At 37.8% G+C, this 27,005-nt stretch overlaps 1 protein-coding gene across 13 annotated transcripts in view; it reads right to left on the reverse strand.

Annotated features, from left to right (window-relative positions):
- Positions 1 to 27,005, reverse strand: part of CACNA1C (calcium voltage-gated channel subunit alpha1 C) — a 433,754-nt gene that overhangs the window by 400,337 nt on the left and 6,412 nt on the right. For all 13 annotated transcript variants that reach the window (XM_027658568.1, XM_027658551.1, XM_027658560.1 and 10 more), the window contains exons 2-3: positions 5,678 to 5,999; positions 1,757 to 1,862 (exon numbers count right to left, since the gene is read on the reverse strand). In XM_027658568.1, coding sequence (XP_027514369.1) covers positions 1,757 to 1,862; positions 5,678 to 5,999 — 428 coding nt within the window. The remainder of the gene's footprint in view (positions 1 to 1,756; positions 1,863 to 5,677; positions 6,000 to 27,005) is intronic.

The raw sequence follows: 27,005 nt of genomic DNA on the forward strand, positions 1-27,005 counted from the left end.
TTTAACTTTGTTCTCCCTCTACTTCTGTGAAACAGCTATTTAGATAAATTAACAACGCCTCCTCATCCTCAAGGCTATAACATTTCCAAACTTTCCTGAGATGATAATTCTTGCTTGGTTGAGTTTTTTTAAATCCTACTCACAAACAACATGAGAGTTTTGATAGACTGACCAAATGATGCAAAAGATGTCTTGCAAAACAGATGCAGAATAGCGAGGTGCACACATTTCTTGATTGTAGAACAGTTTCAATACATCTCATTCAGCTATGAACATACTTCCAATCCAGTATTAGCCAGCAGCCTCCTCACTGAATTAAGGCAAATACCCACATCCAATTAAACTCAAGACAAATTGGGATCCTCTGACCTTCAAATCTGCTTCATTTTCCTCTTTCAGCCTTGAAAGTCAGAACATGCAATGAACATACTGTCTTTTTCACCAAAGGATCAATTAAATCTGCTTTTTATTAAAGATAGTAACTTTTGAGAGGTGCCATTCTGAAGTTTTTTAAACATCCATACCACAATTCACCACTGTTAAACACTCAGTCATGCTAACAAGGAGCAACCAAAGAGAAAAAAGACCAACTCACATATATTTTGAATATAGAGATTAGTTAACAATCATTTATCACCTTCTGCTCCTATTTTTAAATTTCTTAAAGAAGTTACAGTGCAAATGCACTCAACTACAAATTTTTTACTCGCCCCCCCTTTTTTTTTTAAGCAAAGTACTGTTTCAGCAATTCACGAAGTTTGTAATGTGTTTTATTAAACTTCAAGAGATATCTAATCAAATGACTGACTTCCAAGAACAGCATGAATCTTTTGAATTACAATGTCTGTCAGCCATCCCAGTTGTCGCTACTTTAGAAGTTTGGCTTTTGTTTTTCTCCACTATTGCTCTAAAATTTCTTAAGTCTCAATAAATTTTAATCAGGAAATAACATCCCAGCTCCTAAACTCTGGGAGTAAGTTTTCATCCTGATTCAACCAGACAAATAGGAGATTTGTTCACATACTTGAGAGGAAAAAAAATGTTTTCTGCTAATTCAGAGAACTGTGTTCCAGAGCTGTTTTGTGTTGTGCCCTTACTGGACAAAATTCTTGGCTATGGTTTCGTGCTAAGCCAAAAGTAAACACTCTTGCCTTTTTATATGGACAGCTCTATCCCAAAGTACCAACACTACCATCAGTGGTGACAGAAGAAAAGCTATATTGCCCCAATATGAGAGAAGAATAAAAAAAACCAAAAAAACACAACTAAAAAAAAAAATAACCACATAAACACTCTTCAGCCAAATAACTACATGTGTCTGCAATGCAAGCATGAATGTACTTCCCAGAAATCAGTCATCAAGCTGTGCTCTCAGGTATCACCCGAGAGGAGGACAGTATCAATTTCACAACAGCACATTCTAAGACAAAAACCACCATATAATCCCTGATTAAAGGATATCTTCCCCAAATACCTGCAGTTTAAAAGTTACCAAGCACTTTTGCAGCACGCAGAAATTTGTTAACCTAAACACCACACACAGCACCTGCACAATTTTTGGAACATTCTTTTCTAAATCCAGCTCAACTGTAAACAGGTGCTAATGTGAATAAACAAGACATAGCAATCAAACCCAATTTTCAGTATGTTCTCACAGTTGGTGGATATATTTATGTTCCCCAGCTTCAACAGTCTCTAGGATCGCTTTTCAAAAGGACTTTCAAAACACCAAGACAAAACACCATCGAGGACTTACCAGATTGGAATTGGTGGCATTGGAATCATCTTCTGGAAAGGGGATATAGATAGCTAAGGCCACACAATTGGCAAAAATAGTCAGTAAAATAATTATTTCAAATGGTCTGAGGAATGGAGTTAAGGAAATTGTTCCAAAATGTGCACACAAAAATAAAATAAAAAATAATTTATAAGAATTCTGTTTAAAGAAAGCATTCCAAGCCCCTTATACTCTGAAAAGAAGCATATGCCTTTTTAAGTGCTTTTAGGAGCTTCCAGCCAAGAATCTTCCTAATATGTCAAAGGCAGTGTAGGCCAGTCGCGTGCCAGAGTAAACACAGATTTCTAAAAAGTTTTTTTCTTCTTTAATTTATTTAGATTGCATTTTCACGATTTTCCTTCTAGTGTGGTTGTACTATTTTTATTAACAGAAACCTGCTCTAGAAGGACTGCCTTTGTTCCTCTTGGATTAGTTTCTCTTGGTCTTTTTCCGTCTGCATTTACAAATTCTCGAATAATTTTAACAAACATTTTGGTTTGGGTTTTGTTGGAGTTTTTTTTTTTAATTTTTTTTTCTTTTGTTGTAGTTGCTGTATTTCTTTTCCCCCTTTCTCAGTTTCTCTCTCATATCTCAAAGTTAAATGTAAAAGCCCAAGGAATACACATTGCTAGATGCTTCAAAGATGATAAATTTTGTTATGGTAAAAAAACCGGCTTTGTTGAAAACGTGCTTACACTGCCAGGTATACTTGTTTTGCTCAAGAATTATTTGAGGGAATATTTCTTTTTCTTTTATTCACATTTTATTTGGCATCACAGAGACTACAAATGTGCCTGCACAGTATATTAGGGACATCAGGAAGCTAAGAGTTCCTTATGACAGAGAAACTAGCAACAATTCATGGGCATTTCAACCTTGCAGCAACTTTGTAAGGGGGAAAAAAAAAAACCAAAAAACATTTGGAATGTTCAACAAAGAAGTCCTGTGTGACCTCAATGTTCTTTGACTGTCCACTGGAATCAAAGGGCATTTTTCTACTGCCTGGTTTGTTGGCACTGTACTTCATCTACTTCAGTGGACTCCTTGATCTCAGTTGCTGTGAAGTGTCTCCCAACTCAGACTAGAGACCAGATTTACAGTCTGTCTACATTTAGTTGCCTGTAAGCATATCCTGGAGGTTAGCTCTGGGATAACTCACCAGTACTCTGGAGGAGAATGAAGAGCAGGATAGGACAGGGAGAATGCCAAGCATAACCTGTGCCACAGAGAGCATTTGAGCCTGAATTTATCTACCATGGGACTGGCTCTGCAGCGCTGCCAAATGTCAACACAGCATGGGTGATTTTGGTCAGCAGACTACTGTTCTCAGCAGGCTTCAGCAAAAAAAAAAACCTGAAGATCTTTTAATGTGCAGCTGAACTGCAAGATAAACAGAAATTCCAGGCACCTGACTGCTGTTTATACTCAAATATATTCTACATTTCACATATGGAAGACTCAACACGTTCCAAAATCACCAGACTCCTGTGCTTAAGCCTTTTAATAGTAGGAGATATATGATACTATGGAGGAACAAGAGCAGGTCAGGGTAGGTAGATTCCATGTGATATCAGTGAGTCTTCTCAGGAATATACCTCAGGCTGTTTATATGATGTGTACTGCTTAAACACCTGGACTTCCATAGGCTTTCCTGGTCTTAATTGCTTTATTTCCTAGATTTTTTTGTTGTTGTTCTTTTGGCAGGATTATCATCTATTAACTTATCACTGTTTATGCATATTTTCTTTTACTTCTTTTTATTGCACTGTAAAAATAAAATTATGTAACACCTACAAATACAGTGCAGACAAAGCAGAAAATTAAATACGTAGCTAAATCTTTGCAAAATAAGGCAATTAATTCGTTCTACTTTTTCATAAATGCAACTGCACCTTCAGGCTCTTAACACTATAATGTTTGGGTAAGAAACGCCACTGAAGTACCATATGATATTTGTTTAATATCTATTATGCTTAAACTTTAGTGGTTCAGCAAATAAAGCTAAGCTTTCCTCATTAGTTTTTAGCAATTAGGAAAAGTCAGAATACAGAATAAAATTAAACCTTATCACAGTCCTTTGATATTGCTACTTGTCATTGAAGTGTTTCATGTTTATAAACACTAGATGTGCAATGAGAGGTTCCAGTGGAAAAAAAACTTCCATCAACTCACCCAAAACCAAACAAAACCAAAAAATGCAAGCTTCAGCATCTTTGGACTGATTTAATTGCATTGTTTCGGTCCTCTCTTGATCTCAGCAGTGCTGTATCCTGCTTTACAACACATCATTCATTGCTGATCTTATTCATCTATCAAATGTCACTCTGTGCTTTCTCTAAAGGCATGTGGTTACTGGGGTGCTGGGGTGCTAAACCAATACTCAGCTTCATCCTGTTAGTGACTATCAATCATTATATGCTTAAGGTATCAGAGCTATGTCAGAAGCAATAAAAAGTAGCAAACTTAATCAGGGGATTAAAAATCAGCATCTGAAGAAGAAAGGAATAGGTAGGCAGGTAGTTTAAGGGCATCTAAGAATTGACAGGGGCATTTTTAACAAGTTCTTGATCTGCAAAATATGTCTATGTCAGCAGTATTTAATATACTCATTTTTTATGTTCACCTTTCTAACATCCCACCAGACACCCAAAGGAATAATATTATCATATTATCTTAAATGCCTTAATTCATTTTTTGTCATACTAACTACTGCCAAGTTCTGTACTACCTTCCCTTGACTTGCTTATCTATGCCTAAAAACATGCATTTTCTTCTGTATTTACTGAAGCACCCCATTAGCCTGTGATTAGGGTTAGTATTGTTTTCTCTTGGGGGATGCAAGGGAGATGTATTTTATTTCAGTTTGTGTTTCACACCAAATACTCAAATTCCAGCTTGCACTGATCAGACTTGGGTGACTAGAAGGGCTTTGCTCCTTGCACTTAAAAGCATTGGCCCAGCTCTCAATGGTTTTCCAGGGAAGCAGTACTGACTCTCACATGGGGCAGTTCTGTGTCAGTGGTTATCTGTTGTCTGTGGCACAGTCTGTCTCATGTTCAGACAATTAGATCTGGCTCTGCACTGCATTTGTACATGTTGTAGGATTACTGTAATGTGTTTCTTTTTCCCTTCTTCTAGATAAGCATTATCCCTTACCATACATTACTGAGCCTTACTCGTTTAAGTGGAATTCCAATAAAATTAACAGTCCTGAGCCCTGGTTCAGGATCTTACTGCATAAATTTGGTGGTATTTTTACCTCCTCCTTTTGCCCCATTCTTTTCTCTATACTGTAGAAAGTGTGATGCCACTTGATTAACAAAAAAAGCGTGAAATTCAAAGTACCAAAGTACTGTTGACTGGTGGTACCTCTAAGGGCCTGCAAAAAAAGCAACCACCAAAAAACAAAAAAAGAAAAAAAAACCAGTACAAAAAACCCCAAACTAAAACAAATCACAAACAAACAAATAAATAACCAGAAAACAAAAACAAATATCTAAAAAACAAACAAACAAAAAGTCCCAGAAAGGAAAGCCAGCAGCTGCTGTCAATCCCATAGAGTCAGTTCAATTCTGACCTCAGATACTTTGAGTATCTCCCATCCATTTCAATCTGGGCCATGTGTTTTCGAAAGAGCAGAATTCAACTCCTAACCCTCATCGTTTAAACTTCTAGTAGTTTCTTACACACAGGTGTAGTTAAGGCTTCAGCTCTAATCTTCCTCCCTTCCCCCTCCCCCAGCATAAATGACCTCAGTTAAGACATCAAAAACTATTCATGTACTTTAAGTTCCCAGCAGCGCCTTTCAACTTAAGGTATTGATTTCCCCACGCTTCTGAATAGCACCTGATGTGCACAAACGATTCGCTCTTTTCTGAGCGAGAACATCAGAAAGGATATTTCCATTCGACGATGCTGATACAGGCCCTCCGGATGGGATTTTTCAGTGTTAAACACAGCAGTGCCCGGGGAGGACGGGTGGCTGTGGTGGTACCCTGTTTTTTCTGCTTCCCATACTGCTGTCGTTTCCTCTGCGTGGAGCTGGCTGTGGATATCGTTGCATTGCCAGCGCTGCCCATCAGTTTGGCTTGCCTGGCAGCATCGATCGCAGCTTGCCAGGACAGAGCTGCCCCCGGAGTAGGGATATGCTCCGGGGCAAGCCCTGCAGCTGCGTTGGCATTCATGTTGGCATGAGCTGGACGGGGACTCCCATAGTTGGAACCTGTGGGGGGGGAAAAAAAGTGAAAATAAAATCAAACGGACAGAAATTTGTGAAGACGTTTTCGAAACGGCAGAAAGAGATAACCAGTGCTTTTAAAAACCTTCAGTATCAGTAAAATCAAGAGATAAGATTAAATGTAGGATATCTGTTTACTATCAGCTTGTTCTTTCAATTCAAACTCTTCATTTTAAAGTAATAATACTATGCAATCCTTCATCTTGCAAGAGACTCTCCACAAGACCAATGGATACTGAGCTGTTAGAAGTGCCTCCAATCAATACAATCTCCAGGATTCACAGAAAACAAACTATCCATTTTCTTTTTTACCCACGCATTTTGCAAGTGGGACTGTTTGAAAGCTCAGAAGGTGAGAATAGTTCTCATCACTTTAACACACAGACAGGCACTACTATGCTATTTAGTACATGACAAAGCACCCAAATGAGAGTCTCAAGTCCCACCATAAAAATCTTTATGCTTTCAAGATTATCTCAAAATAAAGTGAAATTTTAACAATAAGCTTGATTCTCTCTGCAAACTGTACATATGTATAATCCTAAGAACAGCCTGACCAGAAGGTACACTGAAGCAGAAACTGGAACACAAAGGCAAGGCTCGCAGATAGTTCAGGCCAACCAACGTATATTTAGATATCAGAACCTATTCCTTTATCTTGATAAACTGATTTTAAGACAGAAAAAATACTGAATCAATAGAGTAACACTTGCTTAAAAAGTGCACGTTAACAAGAATGCTAAGACCTAGCAGTCCCAAGTGTTGCTGCTCTTTTAGCCAGAAGCGAGGCAGTATAGTCTTTTGTCCAATCATAATAATAGAATATACATGTCAGGTGACATGTGGCTGATATTTAGAAGGTCTTAGCAGTACAAAAAATGAAAGGCACCCTTTCAAGCTAGTGCAATTGTTCCATTGTTTCAGTAAAGACAGTTGAGTCACCCGTGTCTCTTCAACCAGGCTTTTTCAGTGACTCAAATTAAAAATTCAATCACTTCAAACAGAGTAAATTTTGGAACTTCAAAATAGATTCCCTTACTCCTTGGAGCTTCAGTTGAGTTCTGTAAGAACTTGAGAAGGATTAAAGGAGTTTTACTACAGACACTTTGCAGAAGAAAATATAAGCCATGTTATAAAAGTGCAACATGGAATCTACACAGCCACAACAGCAAACTGTGATTAAGAAGAACACCATGTTTAGGTATGCACTATATAATATTAAAGAGTCTACTTTTATTTGTTGTGGACTTTTGAGTTTGGCTGCGGCCCATACATTGAGATACAGGTAAAAGGGAGCCCAAGGGGTCTACAGATCTTATTCTTCAACAGGCTACACAATGAGAGCTCGGTTTCAAACCACTGCACACTCCATGGCCTGTGTTTTGCCTCATATCTGAGCAGCAGGCTCTGCTTCAGAAAAAGTGCATGTGCAAGGGGCAGATAGGAAAAACCCAGGAAAGGAGTCAGATCACCTCCTATTTCAAAGTAAGCTCACAGTCTACTATTGACCATGTTCCACTTTAGATCAATGTAGAAATATGGTGTTACTAAATAGGTCAGCTGGGCTCCTTATAGACTATCAGACAAAGCAAACAAAAGACCACTTGATACGGTGTTTCATTTACAATATCAAGTGAAAGACATTCAAAACCAGGGAATTGGCAAGCTGTTCTTGAACAGAAATAATTACCCAAGATGCATATTTCATAGCTGGATGTGCAGTGCCAAGGTATCAGAGCATTGACTGCACTACTAATGAACTAAAGCAGGTAGAATAAATACAATTACATTGACACACAGAGTGCAACAGGATATGCCTCTACCTAGAAAGCATATAAGATTTTTAAATTCATCTCACTGAATTGCAAGGAAGGACATGATAGAGTCAGGTGTTATTTTATGTCAGGCATTGCCATAAGATTTCAAGGCTGTTAGAGTTTCATTACATAGCAGAAAAATCCAGAGCTTGTCTCTGCTCACTGAAAAATCTCCTAGTTGCAAACCAGCCAAAAGGAAGCTGGTGAGTAATATGACTCTGATATGTGAAAGGGAAAGCTGAAAGAAACAAGAAATGGGAAATAGTTAATTCACATCCCTCAGATTTTGAAACTGAAGAAAAAGAGCTCTCAGAATCACACAGGCTAAGCAGATTTCCTCGATGAAGCAGGCAATCAACTGGCAGACAAACTTAGTTTTTAAGGCTAAGCAAATTGTACACAGCACCACTCATGGGATACATATTTATTTTCAGACTAGTTCCAGATGCAGTTTTTCTCTTTAGCATCTATTTGACCTCCCTAGCCTAAGGCATACTGGAAAGGAAAAAATAAATGGAAAATTACTTCTTTACTGACCCATTAGAGTGGATAAGAAAGATGTGGGTGTTTTCCACTAAAGGCAATCTTGCTGATCCCTCTCCATTGTGTTGTTATCACGTTGACTAGACCATGTGGTCCTGAAAATAAACAGCTGCTGCATCTTAATGAAGACCTTTACGCAATTTGGAAATGTGTCAAGAGTCTCCATTATTATTGCTTATTAGTTAGGTTCCACATGAGGATTCAAGTCCATGCATTTTGACTTTGATGTGCCAGCAAAGTTAAGGATCCCACTCCTGGTAGTTTTATAGGTTTTGCTTCTACCATGATCACCAGCCTTGTAATAAAGTGCTTTGTCTCAAATTCATTTCAAATGATGAGTCAGTAGTGACAGATTTATATTAACAAATATTACAAATATTGATTACTGATAAGGATCTGTCTGTTTTATGAAGCTCAGAGGCTGCAGACAATATCTGTACTAAACGACTAATGGCAGTGACAAATGACTTTTCTAGAGGCAGTCTGTAGAAACAGCTTGAATTTAAGAGTGAAGCTCACACAGCTTCAAGGAAAGTACATTCAAGAACTGAGCAAAATATTTTCGAGGACAGCACAGCCAAAATTTCAGGGAGAAGGAAATTCTACCCTATAATCTAAATGCTTTGTGTTATTTCTTAGGAAGTAAGGAGAACAGTACATATTGGACTCATGAGGCATCACACTGAAATCTCACCTATGGCACTCATTTCTCCCCCACCCCAAAACTTTGTTGTAACCTGAGAGCTGCAGTTACTGGATTTTCTGTTTTCTTTTTGCAATGTAGCAGTTAAAATACTTCACTAAATTTCCCCATTACAAATAAAGTTTCACGCTACCTTAATCACTGGAATCATACTTGTTTACATGGTTATTAAGTTAGAGGTTAACCAGAACTAGGAGATGGAAATTCAGCCCCCACCCAAATGCAATAACTCACTAAGCACTGTGATCCACAGCATCATCACCCTCCTAATCCCTACCATCCTTTAGTAAGAATTTGTATTGTTGACTGTGTCCAGCTGGTGCACAAAATTCTGCTCTCCCAAGTACTTCTGTGCTATGGATCAAGAGTTTAAGCATTTGAAGAATAATTAAACAGAAAAGGCTGTATAAGTGAACAAATTTGATTACAAAGACTTTGGGAGAGACTTTCATTTTTGCAAAAATGAGAATTTGCAGAACTAAAACAGATGCAGAAACAACAGAAGCACGGGTCTCAAAAATCAGAGTTAAGTCACAGAAGTAACAGGTAAGGTTGCTACACGACAGGAAATGAACCACATTGCACAAAGTACCTGACATTGTAAGATCACAACTAAATCACCAAAATCATTATTAAAATATACAGTGATGACCATTAATAACTTTATAAGTGGCATTTGCATTCTAATACTATCTGTCAAACCACCTATTAACTATCTCAAAAGCATCATTAGAAAAACCCAGCTAAGCAGTGATCATTTGATATGAGATGTGGGCAAGTTAATGACACAGTGGAATCACAACTTATGAGCTTTTTTGACTTCATGTAGTTAGCCACATATTTATTGTATAGCAATTTGTGTTTAGTTAGTTCTTTAAATGAAAATAGACCTATCCTAATGTGGGGTGTCACCATCCTCTTTTTCCATCACTTTAAAAACATCAGAATCCTAAAAATGCAAACCTTGAAACTGTGCTGCACTGCTGTATTTTTCCCCAAAGCAGAGGAGAGATGGGTACAGCAAAAGATAAGACTGGTTAAATCATAATGTCTTAATTGAATTCAGAAAGAAAGCAAACAGAAAGTAGGAAACTGGTCACACTACAAAGATTGTGTATGAGACCTATTCCAGTACACAGGAAAACAGCTATAAAATATTCAAGTGGGAGGTGTCCAAAGGAGAAGCATGAAGAATAACACCAAAAAAAAAAAAGTCAGTGTATGAGATCATCTGTTAATAAGGGGAAGAGTGTGGAAAACATTGATCCATTAACCAATGGAAAAAGGAGAGCATTTTATAGATGATTGCAAGAAGGATTAAGTGTTACATGACCTTTTTGCATCAATTTTACAAAAGAAAATCCATCAAGAGCTGTAGACTAACATAAATAATCCCCAAACCAAAACAGGTATTATTTCCAGCTGTAAGACTGGAATGAAGGCAGGAGAGTTCTCAGAGGACTGAGATAGGGTGAATGGAGTTTAAAAAAGTGGAAGGGAGGTACTAAATCCAGTTTAACTTCAGCTAAAAAAAAAAAAAAAACCTGGAATAAGTAAAATAAACAAGTGTCTCCAAGTACCTGGAGGACAGGTAGAAAAAGAGCAAGAGACATAAATCATTCATGAATACATTGTGTCAAAGAAAACTGGTTTCTTCTAGAACTGAGTAACAGAATTCACAGGCAAGATGGAGCAGTAGGGTCCCTGTCTCCTGACTTTACTAATAGTTTTATGAGGTCTTGTATGATAATTTCATAAGAATACTAGGTGCCAGGGATGTATGAGCAAGAATAAAATTGCTATAACGTGAGTACAAAACCAGTGGATGCCTGAGAGCAGCAATCACTGGTACACAGTCTAAACTGGAGGACGTGTCACACAGAGGTACCCAAGGGCCTGCCCTGGATCTGATTCTGTTCAGTGTTTTGATTTTGTTCAATTAATGATCTGGATGATTAAACAGTGAACAGTGTTACTAAAGCAGGTAACTGTGAAGCTGGGAGGTAAAGCAAATACACTGAAGGACAGAATTTGAATTTAAAATGAACTTCATCAATTGAAGCAAAAGTCTTTAAAACAGAGTGGAGTTTAGCAGGGACAAATGCAAAGTATTTAAGTAAAATGAATCATCTGCCCAAATTATTTTCAGAAAAGCCTTGGAGGTTTATAATGGATCTGTAACAAAACAGAGGTTGATATTGTCACACTGCCTTCTTCCCATCAAAATGCAACCATCACAATGTAGTACATAAACAGGGATAAAATCTATCCAACACTACAAGGAATCCTTCTCTTCAACTCAGCATTGGCAGGGCTTCAGCTGAAATACAGGGGGCAGTTTTGGGTTCCCACACTCTGAGACAGACACAGCTCAGTTTAGGCTGCCCAAAGCAAGCAAGACCAGACAAAGGCTCAAAAAACATGAGCTACGAGGCAAAGTCACAGAAATGGGAGTGACAGAACTCAGACTGCTGTTTCTGAGGATGTGAGGGGGAGGATGATACAATAACAGCCTTTAATGTATTTTAACAGCCTTTATATGTATTTTATATACACACATATTATATATCTGGTTTCTAGATATATATGTATGCATGTTTTATTTCAAAGAACAGGAAGGGAATATCTATCACCATGCTCACAGGGTATGAGCAGAAGCAATGTTTTTCACAGTAAGAAAAATTCAGGATGTACCTCCCACACTGTAAGTCTTTTAGACCAGGCCAGAAAAACATGTATCTGGAATCACACACAGGCAAGATTTATAGTGATTAGTAGTTTCTTTTGTTAGTTTAGAGCAAGTTTAACACGAAGGAAGGCCTTTGTACAGAAAGATTATACGTTTATTCATCAGTTAATCTATCGAAAAAGACCTATCTGAGTAAACCCAGGTTCACTCAAACCTTTAGATTATCACAGCAACATCAGCACCTCATAACACTTTATGTGCATGCTCATCTCTCCACGATGGGGAGAAGGTGAGGACCTTCAGCTCAGTCATCTTGGAGCTCTCTTTCTTTGCTTTTAAAACATCACTCTGCAAATATTAAAAGTCTAAAAGCCTTTCAGCATTTCAAGAAAACAACAACAAGTAATACACCGAGTTTAAAATCTCGACATGAAATAAACCCATTTAGTTGTATGAGTAGCAGGTTTTTTTCCAGAAACCTCCATTAAATTTTCAGTTGACATGCCTGAAAATTTCCCCTAGTGAATGCAAGGCTGCACACATGTAAATCTCTCAAGCTTTAAAACATGATTTGGATATTTTTCCTTATTAGCCCTTTGTAAAAAAGTTGACAAGTCGTTATTTCTGACAACTAACTGCTAAAGTAACACTAGGTTTTTTTCACAAAAACAAGTGTTTTTCTGAAGGCAGTTTGTAATTAGAGATATGAATTATAATGAAAGCTGGATTGCAACCTGAACTATGCCTTTTTCCATAACAAAATTTATAATGGAGACACACACTTTTAAACATCACATCAGACTAAAACTCAGTGTGTAGTTGTTAGCCCAGATAAGAGAGTTAAAGAATTTTTCTTGTAAATTGTTTTGGGGTTTCAGAACACACACACTCACAGAGAAGACACATGATTTAAGATGGTTTGTTTGCCACAGTTGAGACTAAACAGTTTTAAAAATCTAAACAACAACAACAAAAAAATCCTATTCAAGAACCGTGCTTTGCACGCTTTGCAACTGGATCTTTGTTTTCCTTTATCTCCCCCCTCAAAACAGAGGTGGGGTTTTTTTTTCCTTCATGCTATTAACAGAAGAAGCAATGAACTTCTAGTAGTGTGGAAAAAAAAGTCCATTTCAATGAAGAACCCAAGTGCACAACCTCCTCTCACTTCCAGTATTGAATGCCTCCAAGCTAAATATTTACACTTGAAAATTAACTACTTACACTGCATGGTAAATTCTTGTAACTTTGCCAACACTATTTAGATTTTGAATTTTCTGAGAAAGAGATTCTACATTGGTAGAACATCCAGCACAAGGGATTCCTGGCTCATGAATAAGGCCCAGCAAGAACACACGCAGTAATAATTCACTATCAACACTGGAATAAACCATGGGACAACTCTTCCCTTAACATCACCACGTATATAGTTCTCTCCATGCAAATATACTTTATTTCAGAGTATGTTGCAAACTCACTGCTTCCTAATAAGATATTCCTCCATGTGCACCGAGACAACAAATTTTCAAGATTTCCCTTACTTTTCTATTTGAAAATGCTATGGTTTTCAATGAACACAGTTCAGGTGTTTGGGGTGAGCTGTATTTTTTTGCTTTGGGGCTTTTCTTTTTTTGGTGGGGGGAGTATTGGGAGAGGGGCACTGTTTGTGCTGCACTGGTTTTAATTTTTTTTAATAAAAGACACAACCCTGTACTTGTAGTGAAAGCAAATTATATTCCTATCTACTGATAAATTTGGGGGTTTACAGTTCAGTGTACATTAACAAAAAAGATAGAACCCATGCCTCTCCCCATTCTAATTAGCAGGTGATGAGAAGTTATCATCTAAGAGTGTTTCTAAAATTTTCACTTTCCCTTTTGAAACAATATAAGTAAAGCAACAGTCTGTTCTGCCTCCTTCACCAGAGCCAACTTGTCCAACCTTACCCAGAAAAATCTAGAAAGCCCAAAGTTTGAAAAGTCTCAGCAGTCACAAAAATCTAGGTTTGGATTTTTCTCTTCTGTAACTACAGATTCAAGAGAACTAGACTGGGAAGTAAGGTCTCTTTTTTTTTTTCAGAGAGGAGGAAGAAGTGAAAAAAGCATGAAGCCTACTAAATTATAAGCCCCAAGGCAAGCGTGTAATATGAAAAGTTTGAGCCAGAGAAGTCTGTAATACAACTCAGCTGAATTACAAATTCTATTACGAGATAAATTTCTTAGGGTGAAGAAATGTTTAGAGGGCAATTTCCTTCAAAATATTTGCTTTTTTTTTTTTCTTTTGTGGCTTTCAAGCTACAAGAAAACACGAAAACTCCCACAGAATCCTTTTTGGTGTCTTGAGATGAGTTTCTGGTGGGACCTAGACTAAGTTCTCAGAAGTCAAACCAGGGAACACTTTCCTTCAACCACAGCTCACTGAAACATTCATACAACTCGAAAATAGTAACAGAGGACTAGGGTCATAAAGATCTTTTTTTTACCAGTAACAGTATTAGTATTTGTCCCAAATATGCCTGAGAGAACCCAATTAGCCGTGTGTTTGAAGAAATGGCTAGCAAGGGTTTTTTACATAAAACCATAGTTCTGCTCTGATAATGCAGTCTCCAGCAGAGCACAAAGCACAAATGGCATATAAATTAAAAAAAACCAAGTTCCTCACTTTGAGGCAGTTATAGATGTGCAGATCTCATGGTATAGTGCATCAATACATCTTTTTAAAGTGGGGTACCTAATTTTTAGGCTACCTGTCAGCACAAAACCTTTGCAGTAACATGCTAGTTTCTTGAAGGAGCAACATGTTTCTCGGGCAAACTCCAGGCATAGATCCTCAAATGGAAACACCAAGAAAGAGATTTCTTTCTTAAATGTATTTTCTCCCACCATTTGTCTAAGTTATTGTTACCACTATTACAGATCCTGGGATCAAGCACAACTTTTGGAAAACTTCCTTGGCTTTGGTAAAATTCCTCTGGATATAAACTGCAACTCAATAAGTTGGATTCTTCTGACAAGCTTGTCATCTTAACTGCTCACCATTTTCTTACTGGTGAATGATTACTTTTCACATAGTGAGTAATCTAAATATAACTTCTTTGCAGAAATTAAGCTCTTGCACTTTAAAAATAATCTTCACTGTATTAGATGGTCTCCAGATTCCTTGCCTGAGAATTCAGAGTGGGATAAAAATGAATACAGAAACTTGTTCATGTGATTTGCCTCACCCTACCTGAACCATTTAAAAAAAGGGATCTTGTCTAAACCCTCTCTATAGTCAGTGCAGAGGATCATTTTTTCTATCCTTAAGACAGATGTCTGAAATACAAGTGAAAACAGTTGCTCAAAGTGCCAATCTTCAGACTGTACAGAAGTAATCTAAAACATGAGTTTAATTGCACAACAAATTTAAGTGGATTAAATGAGATGATTCCCATTTATTTGTGGGGAGCACATGCATGCACATGTGTTTGTGAACAAGGTGGAGAACAGCTCTGCAGTTGCTTTTAGCCCAATTCTGTAGCTGCTTTTGGCCCAAAAACATGTGACAATTTGGGAATTGTGTACGAGTGTATGATATCTAAATAATTCAAAGCCTGCAATCTCAATATCCTCATCCTAGAAAAATCAATCACAATTCTTCCACAACTCATAGTATTCTCAGTCCAAAAATAGCAATCTGTTCTCAGTTACATCAGATGATGACTAAAAAGCACAAAGGGATCTCTATATAGGTCTCTATCTGAGTTACAGACAAAAATTTCAATAGACACACACACCCCAACACACACACACACAAAAAAAAAGAAATCAAACTTTAGCATCCAGATCTAGATGGAGATCAGCCCTGACAAACAAGAGACAGTGCAAATTCTAACAGGCTGAGGGCTTTTGCTTCCTCTTTGTGTTCGTGGAGTCAGTGCTCAGCTGCACAAACCCAGGCAGCAGGCAGAGTTTGCTGGAAAGAGCTCAGCAAGCATGCAAAAGCAGAGTGTGTATCCAAACTTCCTATACAAGCCAGAAGTACTCCCTGCCAGCCTTCCCTCCCAGTGATGATACCCACGTCAGGAAGCCATTAATCCGCATTATGATACAATAACTTAGGTTTAAAGGGACCTCTGAAGGCCATCTGGTCCACATCCTCCTCCTTTTTAGCCTCTCATTCAAAGGGGTCACATTTCATCAAGCTCTTGGGCTATTCAGTGTCATACTTTGCACCATTAGTGCTATCTCTGAGTCCATGTGTAAGGCTGTAAGAACTGACCACAGCAGGCACCCAAAGCAAAGATTCATTCAGGTACTGGGCATACAAATTAGAAGAATATATCTACCTATCAATATATCTACCTATCTATAAATATATAATCTCTCCAATTTTCAGAGATGCATTATACTCGGTGAAAACCAGACATCTGTAAATTACATCATTAGCACCCACGCAAAACAGTTGCTTGAAAACTATTTGTTGCTTTTCATAAAGGCAGAAATTTATTTTAAACTGCATTTATCTAATTTTAGGTTATGTCTGCAATATCCTAATAAAGATGCACTCCCTTCTTGAAATGCAGTTTCAAAGGAAAAGGCATTATAAGATGTTTCAAGTGTCAAAACTGACTTTGATTTCAGCTATTAATCTTAGTGTTCTAAAAAACACATTTTTCTATTTTTAAAATACAATTTTTTTCTTCCTCTGCTGCTTGGAGTAAGACCAACAAAACATCAGAAAAAGCAACTGAAGAGGTAAGTTTTGAAATGAACTATACAAAGAGTTATATCAAATCCTAAGAATTAAGCGAAAATAGAAAAGTTTGGTGTTTCTCCTGATTTCAGTCATCTAATGTTCTTATTTTTGAATAATTTTATACAAAGTCAAAGTATTCGAACAGGAGGGTTCTTTGTAACTTGGCATCATTAAGGTACTAGAAAAAGATCATGCAAAACAATGGCAAAATTTGAACTGAGGGAAGAACAAAAGCTTCTTCCATTCTATCTATTTCCTTTCATCCACAAAATCTCAAGGAAATGCTCCATATATAAAATGCTCTGCAAAGCAAGGAAAAGGAAGGCCTTGTGAACTCCCATTAAAACAAAACCACAGAAAATTATTAACCACATGAATGTAAACCATGTTGTACAACAAAGGGAAACAGTGGCTTGGTTCAATGTCAGGGTGATATTAAAAGACAATTAAAAAAAAAACCAAACAAAACCATTCCTTTACTCAAACTAGACCTTTGTAATCTAGAGGTATTAAAGCATTAACAGATGTAAAGTCATATTTTTATAGCACTGTGCATAGAGAAAAATAATTTTCCTGATTTGTTTGGTACCTAAGGTAACACATTCTATCTCCAACATGCAGACATTTCCCTACCATGTTTTTATTTACTGGTATCTTCTTGCTGGATGTTCCAAGTCTGAATATTAAGCACATGTAATATGCAGATGCAAAAACAAGCACTCTTGACTTGCTCTGCTAGTGAAGAGCATTTCCAAGCTAAATAAGGCACTAAATCAGAAGATTGCAACTGCAGAAAAAGGGGGTGGGGAGAGGGGTGGATAATAAAGGGGGGAAAAATTGCAAGAGAGTCTTTGTAAGCACCTGTATGAGGAAAACCAGCATCTGGTTTACATCTCAGGCTGAACACTATAACATGTAACCCCGAAATAGTTCTTATGTCACTGGTTGACTATACAAACATTGTTAAGCAGCTTCTCTGTGACCTTTCCTACAGCAGATGCAGACAAATGTTTGAGACAGTCTTTATAGATTCTTTCTAAAAATACGAACTCCTGCTTATATAAAAGTAGATTCATTGATCATTACCGAATTTACCCATAGCAGAGCTAAGGTACCACAAGCAGATCCACACCAGGTTTGTAGACCACTTCCTTAGAACTCAGTAGGCACTATTTGAGAACTGCCATTGAGTTACTGCTCCAGCTGCTGCTTCAGCTCTGCCTTCAGAGTTTTCACATCACACCAAAGATGGTGAAAGCTGAGGCTTTTGTGTTCCTTTCTTGGGAAGTGCTGTGCACTTCGCAGGATCAGCATCACAAAAGAAGCAAGGCATTTCCTATAAACCATTTACTCTGACAGCATAGGAACACTGGCCAAGAGATTCTAAGTTTCTACTTCTCATTAGAAAACAACAACAACAACAAACAAACACACACAAAAAAAAAATCCCACCAAACAACACCCCAAACCAACCAACAAAAGCATAACAGAAAACCCTATTTACAGGGCTTAAGCATCTCTCATTACCTCTGGAGTTTGCCATCAGTACTGTGCCCTCCCTCTTTGGAGGCAGAGTGTGCACACAGGTTTAACTCCTCTTTCATGACTGAGTTGGTCTGTCCTGAGAGCAGCTGTTGGCTCTAAGTAATGGTCAGAGTGAACCAACACACAGACAACATGGACCTGACTGAGTTTCCACCTGTGTGTGAGCCTGAAGTCCAGGGAATGTGGCTGTACAGAGCATTACTATGGAACACACCACCACAGGCCCCAGTTCTAGAATCCACACCTCGGAAAGAGTAATGAAATCGTTCAAAGAACTGAGAAAAAGAGGTCTAAGAAAATGTAGAGTAGGATATCTTCAATGAAAGACTAAAATATCTGAATCATTTAGTCTTATACAAAGAGAATTAAAAAAAAAATTCATGGGAATTCATCAGCATGAGCACACGAAACGTTTTTGACATCCCATGACCCTTTTAACTTACTGGAATAACCCTTATTATATTCAATATTTGGTAGCTGTAACTAAGCAAACTCAGATGTCTAATAAGGTATACACTGGTACCTGTGAGGAGGCCTAGCCAGAGAAATTTAACTGTGAAATGTCAGAATTCACTTTCACTTTATCTCCCCAGATCAGGTCTGTGTAATTTTCTAATGTCCCTTTTGGGGATCAAATGGGAGGATTCGCAAACTGTGAGAGATTCTTCAGCTTGGCAGATGTCCTCAAAAATCTGTTCTCCACAGACAGCCCAAGGACAGCAGGAAACAAAGCCATTAGGATGATATTTAAAATACATCAGTCAGAAGCATCCCTGTAAAAAGGTATTTTTTGCAACATATTGAGGCTTGTAGTGGGATAAATGGAACATTTTCACATGCAGACCGGGGATCCCCATTGTTATCCCTGTTTCAAGTTATTTGTAGCACAATGGCTGGATCAGACAAGTAGCATTACAAAAACAGCCACGGGTTTTTTTAAGTAAATTACTCCCACTTAAATCTATACATTTCCTGAAACATTCTCTTGTCTCAAGTTTTGAGTCATTGTATCATTACCAGGCACAGGCAGTAAATGAGCATTCAAAAGCAAATGGTGAAACCATGACAGAAAACATCATAGACAACTCTATGCAAAATTACAGAATAGAGGCAAAGTGTATGTTTGATTTCTACAGAAAGATTAAACTGCAAGTCACCAATGGGAAATACTACATTTAAAGGTTGTTGCTTCATTTAAAAAATCCCCTCACTTCCTATTTTCAAAATTCAGCTTTCAAAACCGAGTCCACAAAGTTCAATTATTTCATCAGCACCTCACGAGAAGGGCAAGTGTTGCTTTGAGCCGATCTGCCCCATCACAGATGACAATCCCTGTGAGCAAAATTACTCACTGATGCTCTTCAGGAAGCTGGAATAGGTGCTTCACATATCCCAGCTGCCACAGCCCAGCCTTTCTCCCAGGGCACAGCAGGTGTTTAGTCACTGTGGAGCTTATGCAAAGGGCAGCATGAGAGAGTCAAGGCTGCAAATTCTGGGAATAGAGGCTCTGAAGAGATATCTGAATGATGCATAAAGACTTTGTATCCCTGCTTGTGGCAGAGAGAGGAAGAAATTTTGAAAAGATACATGTTCTTTGAGATAATAGTAGTATAAAGATATAAAGAAAGTGTGTCTGCCACCCTCTATTTATGGTGATAAAAACTTGCCCTGCCAAGACAAGTTAACCTTTTCTTTTGATGTCACCAGAATGGAGTACCATTGTATTCCTCCTCTGCCTGCATCCCAGAGGGACAAGGGCTCTCTCTGGTTGAAATCACAGACCCAGCACATTCTGGGCTCTGGCAGGCAGAAGCTCATCTGCCAACATGTCCAAAGTTGCACAAAGTTGCCAAGCTAGCAAGATCAAATTAATTTTGCACCTCAGTTTATCTTCTCTCTGAGACCCTGCTACTATATAAGTTTGCAATGACTCAAAAATTACATGATCAAAATCAGGCAGGCTGTATTTGTTCACCCCGAAGCACAACACACACAAATCAAAGAATTACTGCAGAAAACCCTCTCTACATTCCTATTACCTAACTACTAATCTTTCCTTGTGAATGTGGTACATTCCAGCCAGCTCAGCTACCCACACTCGCTAGCTAGGAGGAGAAGACTGAACTGATGACACCACAGTTCCTCTGATGCTGTGTCTTCTGGCACAATTGCCATCCCTCTCTGACACTGCCTGGAAAGCCCCATCTCCATCCTGAAGCCACCTGTTTTGCATTCACGAAATTTCCCACTCCTAAGCATAGTCTTGGGAATAATTAATTGTTTTGACCCTAGACAGAAACAATGATATTTCCTCAACAAGCAGCTTCCGTGCATTTCCAACAGGGATTTTGCCCACGTTATTGTTTTTCTTATCATGCTTTTCTTTGCCAATTTCTTTTATTTAACAGCATCCACTGAGGCAGGAGGCATGCCTTTAATGTATTTGCATATTTGCACCTGAGAGACAGGTGACTTACTAAAGCCTAATATAGGCATATAACTCCTTTCTTGACACTATGCTTCTGCTGCTGACAACCAAAATTAGAAATCAACACACAGGCATAAGGTGGAATTTATTCCATTAGTTCTCGCCATCTAAAAATCTGACATTTAGTCTAACTTTGTCATCAAAGCTTTAGCTATATAGTCAAGGCAGAGTTAAGTAGCTCCAAAAAAAGCAGCCTACTCCAATATTTTAGATATCCATAATGTTCTGTGGCCATGGCTGCCTTCCTCTCCACTGACTACACACCAGTTCTAAATAATTAGCTCCAACTAGACAATTTAAACACCTACAGTGAGGTAAAACAAAATCTACACCAAATGATTAGTTTTACTATATGAAGAATGACAATCTGAAAACACAGACCATTTCTTTCTTATTTCATACCACTCTATTTCTTTCCAAATCTTTCATAACACAGTCAGATCCTTCCAATCACAGTCACTTATTCATTCTGGTCCACTAAGCAAATTATACTTCTGCCTATATATATTCACAACTGTGTAGGCACAGTGCAACTGCAGACATCTCAGAGACATTCTAATGGTTCCTGAGAGTAAGACAATTTTTTCCAGCTATTTGAAAACAAAAATAAAAATGCCTCATGATACAGACAGTGGGAAGATGGCAGATAAAAATCAGAAATGTCTGTATATCTAGGTTCCTATTCAAGCCCTGAGGGTGCCTACTGATAGGTATGTGAAGAACTGGGAGGAAGAGAGAGGTCTAACTCCTTTTATCCATTAGCACCAAGTACACTGTGTGCACCACATACTACCACGTGCAGTCCCCAGAGAGAGACCAGGTAAGAGTTCCCTTTTCTATCCATTTCCCACTGGATCATGGCAATATCTACATTCAGGGAAAACATTATCTCTGCAATTCACATCCAGGAGTGAAACCACATGCATCCTGATCATAACCTATCTGGTTCAAAATTCATACCAAAATCTCAGCATTGACTCCCCATAACCCTGTCTGATCACTTGTTTCCAGTTACCCAAAATACTGGCCTCCTTCCATGACCATTACATTCCCCAGCTATAAAACTGATGACCACCAGGGAAAGATTACACTTACAAAGAAGAGAATCCTCTTTACTTATTAATATGCAGCACTCATTACTGAAGTTAAGACTACTAAGAATAATTGGTATTAGGGCTGCAGGTAGATGACTCAGCCCTGGCCTGGGTGACTGAACAGGACGTGGAAAACTACTGGATATGACATGAGAAACTATCAGACATGATATGGCAAGAAGTTGACAAGAGTTACAGGTGGCACTGGGAGGGATGGCCAGATCCCCACACAGTTAAGAGGGAGTTGAATCAGAGATGAATGAACTTCACAGTCAGTTAAAAGGAGCACTGAAGTACTGTTGGGGAGTATCAGAAGGCCAACAGCACCCAGGTATCTCTGTTAGTAGTGCCAAATAAGGCCAGGATTACTGAGGACCAGGATCAGGAACACCAAATTTGGATATGGATGTAGAAGAGCTGGGACAATGGGGAAAAAAGTAACTAGGGGCGGGTTGTCTACTCTGGAAAAGACTAGAGAGAAAAAGGAAGCCCAAAGGCAGATGAAAGGGGAGTCAGCAGAACTGAAAAGAGATAATGCAAATCATGGGACAATATGTACAGGGGTACCCATTGGGAGCCCTGCCTTCAATCACCACAGCTGGACCAGGACAAAAAAACAACCCGTTGTTCTGGTTGTACCATAAGATTCCAACCTGCTTGTGTGGTCAGGAAGGACTTGTGCACTCAGGAGGACCAGGGCAGGGGTTGCTCTCCTTGATTTCCACCCAGACACATGCATTGAACATCCCAATATTGCTGTGCCTGCTACAGGATTGATGAGATCAGTAACTACACACCATTTCATAACATGGATCTTGCTAAAATTAAATGCTATATTAAATTCTTTGCCTGTACCTCCTAGAGTAATATCTTCACATAAGCACACATGACATAGTTGATGAAGAAAGAGAAAATTAATTTTCCAAGACTATTGACCTGGCATGTTGTGAAGAGCAACAGAGTTTTTAACACTGGAAGATGTTTGTACTACAGGGATCATGACCACATAAATATATACGAAGATAAGCAAATAACTTCAGAGAAATTATTTTTTGAAATTATTATTTTTTTTCACTCTTCCAAAAGGAAAGAAATATAGCTTTTATAGAGGTATGACAGATTTTCTAGGCATCTACATCCTAACAGAAAAATAAATTAAAATACAGTCTGATGCTCTAAATATCCATACTCCAGTCTTTACATTAATCTTCCAAACAGCACTAGGCAATCTGTCAAATCTCTGTTCAGTAGCTGCAGAATCAGGTTTAGATACTTTCTATTGCTGTTATTAGAACAACTAGCTACATGAACTAGAGGTTTAAATCCTAAGATGACAAGTGGGGCTTTCCATCTTCTGCAGTAATTCTATCTTTAAATAGTATTTTAAAATAATATTTCAACACTGACATAGGGAGACGAGTAATAAAATCCACCAATATATTAAGCCATCTGGATGAGCTTACATCAAATTCCTTTTGAAGCATCAAACACCACTGATATGTGCTATAAGAATAAATTTCCTTCCCTCTGATATTTGTAGATTTGACTCCATGCAGGACTTCCCCATCCATATTTCTCATAAATAATGAATCCTCTGGCCCTACAGCACGCATGCCAACATCCTTAGCAACATTCAGTCAGACCTAGCTCTGTATTCTGTGCACCAACGTTCTTCATGAGAAACCACCTTAAGGCACAGCAAACAGAATCTCAAAAACGCATACCCCAAAATAAAAGTAAAAAAGCGTTCTGGTGAAATAAGAGCAAAATCAAGGCAAAGCAAGATAACAGCAACGTTCTCAATAAGAATGCTAAGCACTGGAAAAATAGATAAAGAACTGCTGACCCATATGTACCTATTTAAATGCAAGCTTTGCCTTTAAACAGCAGGATGTATGTTCCAGTCAAATGCATATCTGTTGACAGAAATACTCTAAAAGGCGTGTAAATCACATCGCAAATTAAAAGCACTTAAGAAGATGTCTAAGCATCATGTTTCATAGAAAGTAACAGAAGTTGCATTATCAGCATTAAAAACTTCCTGCAGTGTTTTTGTTGAATTATGCATATCTTAAGATGTGATCCTTTTTTAAGCACTTCACATTTGACCATGTGCTATGACACTTTCCCAGAGATGCTGCCAGGCACCTGTAAAGCCCCATGCTCAATTTTTCTCAAGTTTGATACCTGATTTTTTTTAAATTTTATTTTAAAACACTTCAGTTGCTTTTAAGAACTGCCAGTAGCAAGTCCCTCTAGTTATTTTTGACCGATTTCCTGGCATCCATAACAGCTTTTATCACTGCGTGCAAATCGGAACACAATTTTTCATCTCTTATGATCTTTCTTGACACCCTTTGCCTTAAAGCAGATAAAAGCCTTGAAGCCATGCTCATGTTAATCTTTCACTCTCTGCTTTTATTTCTGACTTTTGCTATAATGGCTGAAATGACAAGTGATCCTCTATTCCAGTCACCGTTGAGCGATTGCATTTGTTTTCAAATCCAAAACTGAAATTAAATTATTAACTCTCTTTGTCATAATGTAAAGCCAAAACCAGAATTAAGAATTTGTTTCTTCAACATATTCCCTCATGAATTCCCCTGTTTCTGATTTAAGCAATAAGCTTCATCACATTAAACAAGTAGCAAATAATTCTTAAACAGAACTGTAGATAAATGCTTCTGAGAACTCAGCAGCACGTACTGCTACGTGCAGGACCACCCCATCCCAAACACCAGCTAACAAACATTTCACCCTCCCAGAATTTGTGCAATTGAGCCAAAGCCAGTGAGAATCTGCCAGACAACATATTAGAGTCCTATCACTCAAGCCATTCACTGATTTAGGAATTCGACTCTGACACTGCCCGCACCAAACCTGATGCCTGCAAATCTCAGGTTTTTCATTTAAAATTTTCACATAGGTGAAAACGATGTAAAACTTTCATGTAATCCACACCTAGATGTTGCTCCTGAATACAGGTCATAATGAAGTACCATTAAACCCACAATTAAACCTGATCACTCTCAATTTTCACCCCATAAATGCATTTTACTTCTCTCTAAAGACACCGATTCGAATTTAAATTACACTCGAAAACACTCTATGCATCTATACAATTTATAATAGGCAATAATAATAGGCAATATACAATTCATAATAGCAGTAATAGGCAATTTAAGTATCATATGGGAATTTCAGCGCTCAGGTGAAGCTTTCCTCCCTACACATAAGTCTATTTGTTCACTACTCCAGAGAGTAATGAATACTATGGATTTCCTCTGTTTTCTTAATGGCCCTTGGGCTTATCTGACTTCATTTGCTGACTTTGCTGTCAACTGACTTCGCTGTCAATATGCTAAACTCATCCCAAGGAAATCAGACCCCTTCGTAGTTAACTAAATCCAAATTCCTAATATTTACATATAGGATCTGCATGGAAAACATTCTTTTGGGAATTATGTGGAAGTTACAAGATAGAAAAAACAGCAAAGTTTGGCATTACAGATCAGTCTTAATTTTCAGCTTCCTGGCATTTGTCAATCTGTATCAGACTTAAGGTTCAACATCAATCCACTATGCAGTGTATTTAAGTGCAGTAATTCATTTTCCCTCTGTCTTCAACAAACACAAATTTTAATTCCTGAATTCACCTGGATTACATTTGCTTCTCACACAATTCACTGTAGTGTTTCTGTAGCTAAAACTCAAGAACTCTACTACTAACAGCTATATCACACACGTTTCAACTTCAGAATTATTATTTTTGCTAATAATACATGAAGCAGAGTATAGCTGGTACTTAACAGAGCTGAACTGACTTGCAAGCAAAGAGACACAAGTATTCTTTTTGTATAGGTAAAAGACTACTTCATATTGGGAAAATATTTGATGTATCAATAATACATATTAAATTTTCAAAAACACATATTACATTTATAAAATGAAGAGTCTTAAGAACTCTTATATCTAGCCATCCATATTAGAGAATGGAAGCTTTTTTTTCTCCTTCAGAATAAAGAATCTGAAATCTGATCAGTAACATGAATTCGTTCCTACAATGCCTTTAGGAAGAAATGTTGAGTTAATTACTCAATTACAGCATATTTACTTTGTAATTATAATGTCATGTTCAGTCATATTTAATTGTTTTTTCCAAAATACCCAAAGGCAACCATACACATAGTGGGCTGAAAACCTGAAAAATTTTAGATAAACAACAATACCATTTAGAGAAGCATATTTTAAACATATGACAGAGTGTCCTTTAAGGTTAGATGGATATCAGACAACATTTTCCTTAAAACAATTAACTCCAGATTTATGTGCAAAATGCAAAAAGAATTCCTGTGGAATTAGACAGATTTTTACTGGGTCTGGTTTGAAAACCAATAAATTTCCAGTCACCCTTAAAAGTTACTTTATTTTAATATTCTCTTTTCTATCAAAGAAGCAAATTTACTCTCCCTCCTAAATGTGCTATGTTTGTTGGTGTGCAGTTGATGAATCTCATGGATTTCTTTTATTTCTTTCCAGCTGCCAGGTTAAATAATCCTTTTTTTTTAATCCACATAGACAGGGCTTTAGCTGGTAGTCTGCTAACTCCTCCCAGCTGTTGAAGGACATTCAACTTGCTGGTGTTTTTTGACAGATTCTGAATGTTTTGGCAGCCATTGAGATTTAGAATTTAATATCTGAGACTGGGAAAAACATAGACATGTCCAAAAAAAAAAAAAAGGAAAATCGGAGAAGTCCTCTACAAATACATAGTCTTAGCATTCCTAGATAAGTTTTTAACATCCTAGAGAATATCTATTAACAGTTATGTTGATATATTTTAGTCTGTAAGGAAAAAGGAATCTAAATCAAAGTTGGGATCCCAATCCTGTTTGGATTCAAGCCCTACAGTTATCACTTCCACAGTGATTTTATGCGTGGGTATATATACATCTCAACAGAAAGAAACTAGACCCAGCTAAATGGTTATAAATTACAGCAGGATTCATCCATCAACCAGACATGTTAACATGTATTGGAATGCTAAAGTGAACCACTCACTGATTTTTACCACTTTTTGGGAAAGATGCCTGGGAAGGGGACATACAGAGCAGACCACCTTCAAAGCCATTGGCTCTCCTCAATTTAATCTCTTGAGGATGAACTGTGCTAATAATCTCTCAGCTGTGGATCACAATAATTCAACCTTGATATCTGGACAACTGCCAATTTGACCAAATAAAGACAAAATGTGGTTGCATCAAATCTCCTGTCACTTCCTACAACACATGTATAAATCTTTTCTCCTTTCCCCGCCCCCTCACCCCCACCCCTCATGGACTGTCAAATCCACCTATCCAAACCATACAATCTCTAAT

The sequence above is a fragment of the Corapipo altera genome, unplaced genomic scaffold (assembly GCF_003945725.1).
Source record: "Corapipo altera isolate COAL_440 unplaced genomic scaffold, ASM394572v1 1, whole genome shotgun sequence".
NCBI classification, from domain to species: Eukaryota; Metazoa; Chordata; class Aves; order Passeriformes; family Pipridae; genus Corapipo; species Corapipo altera.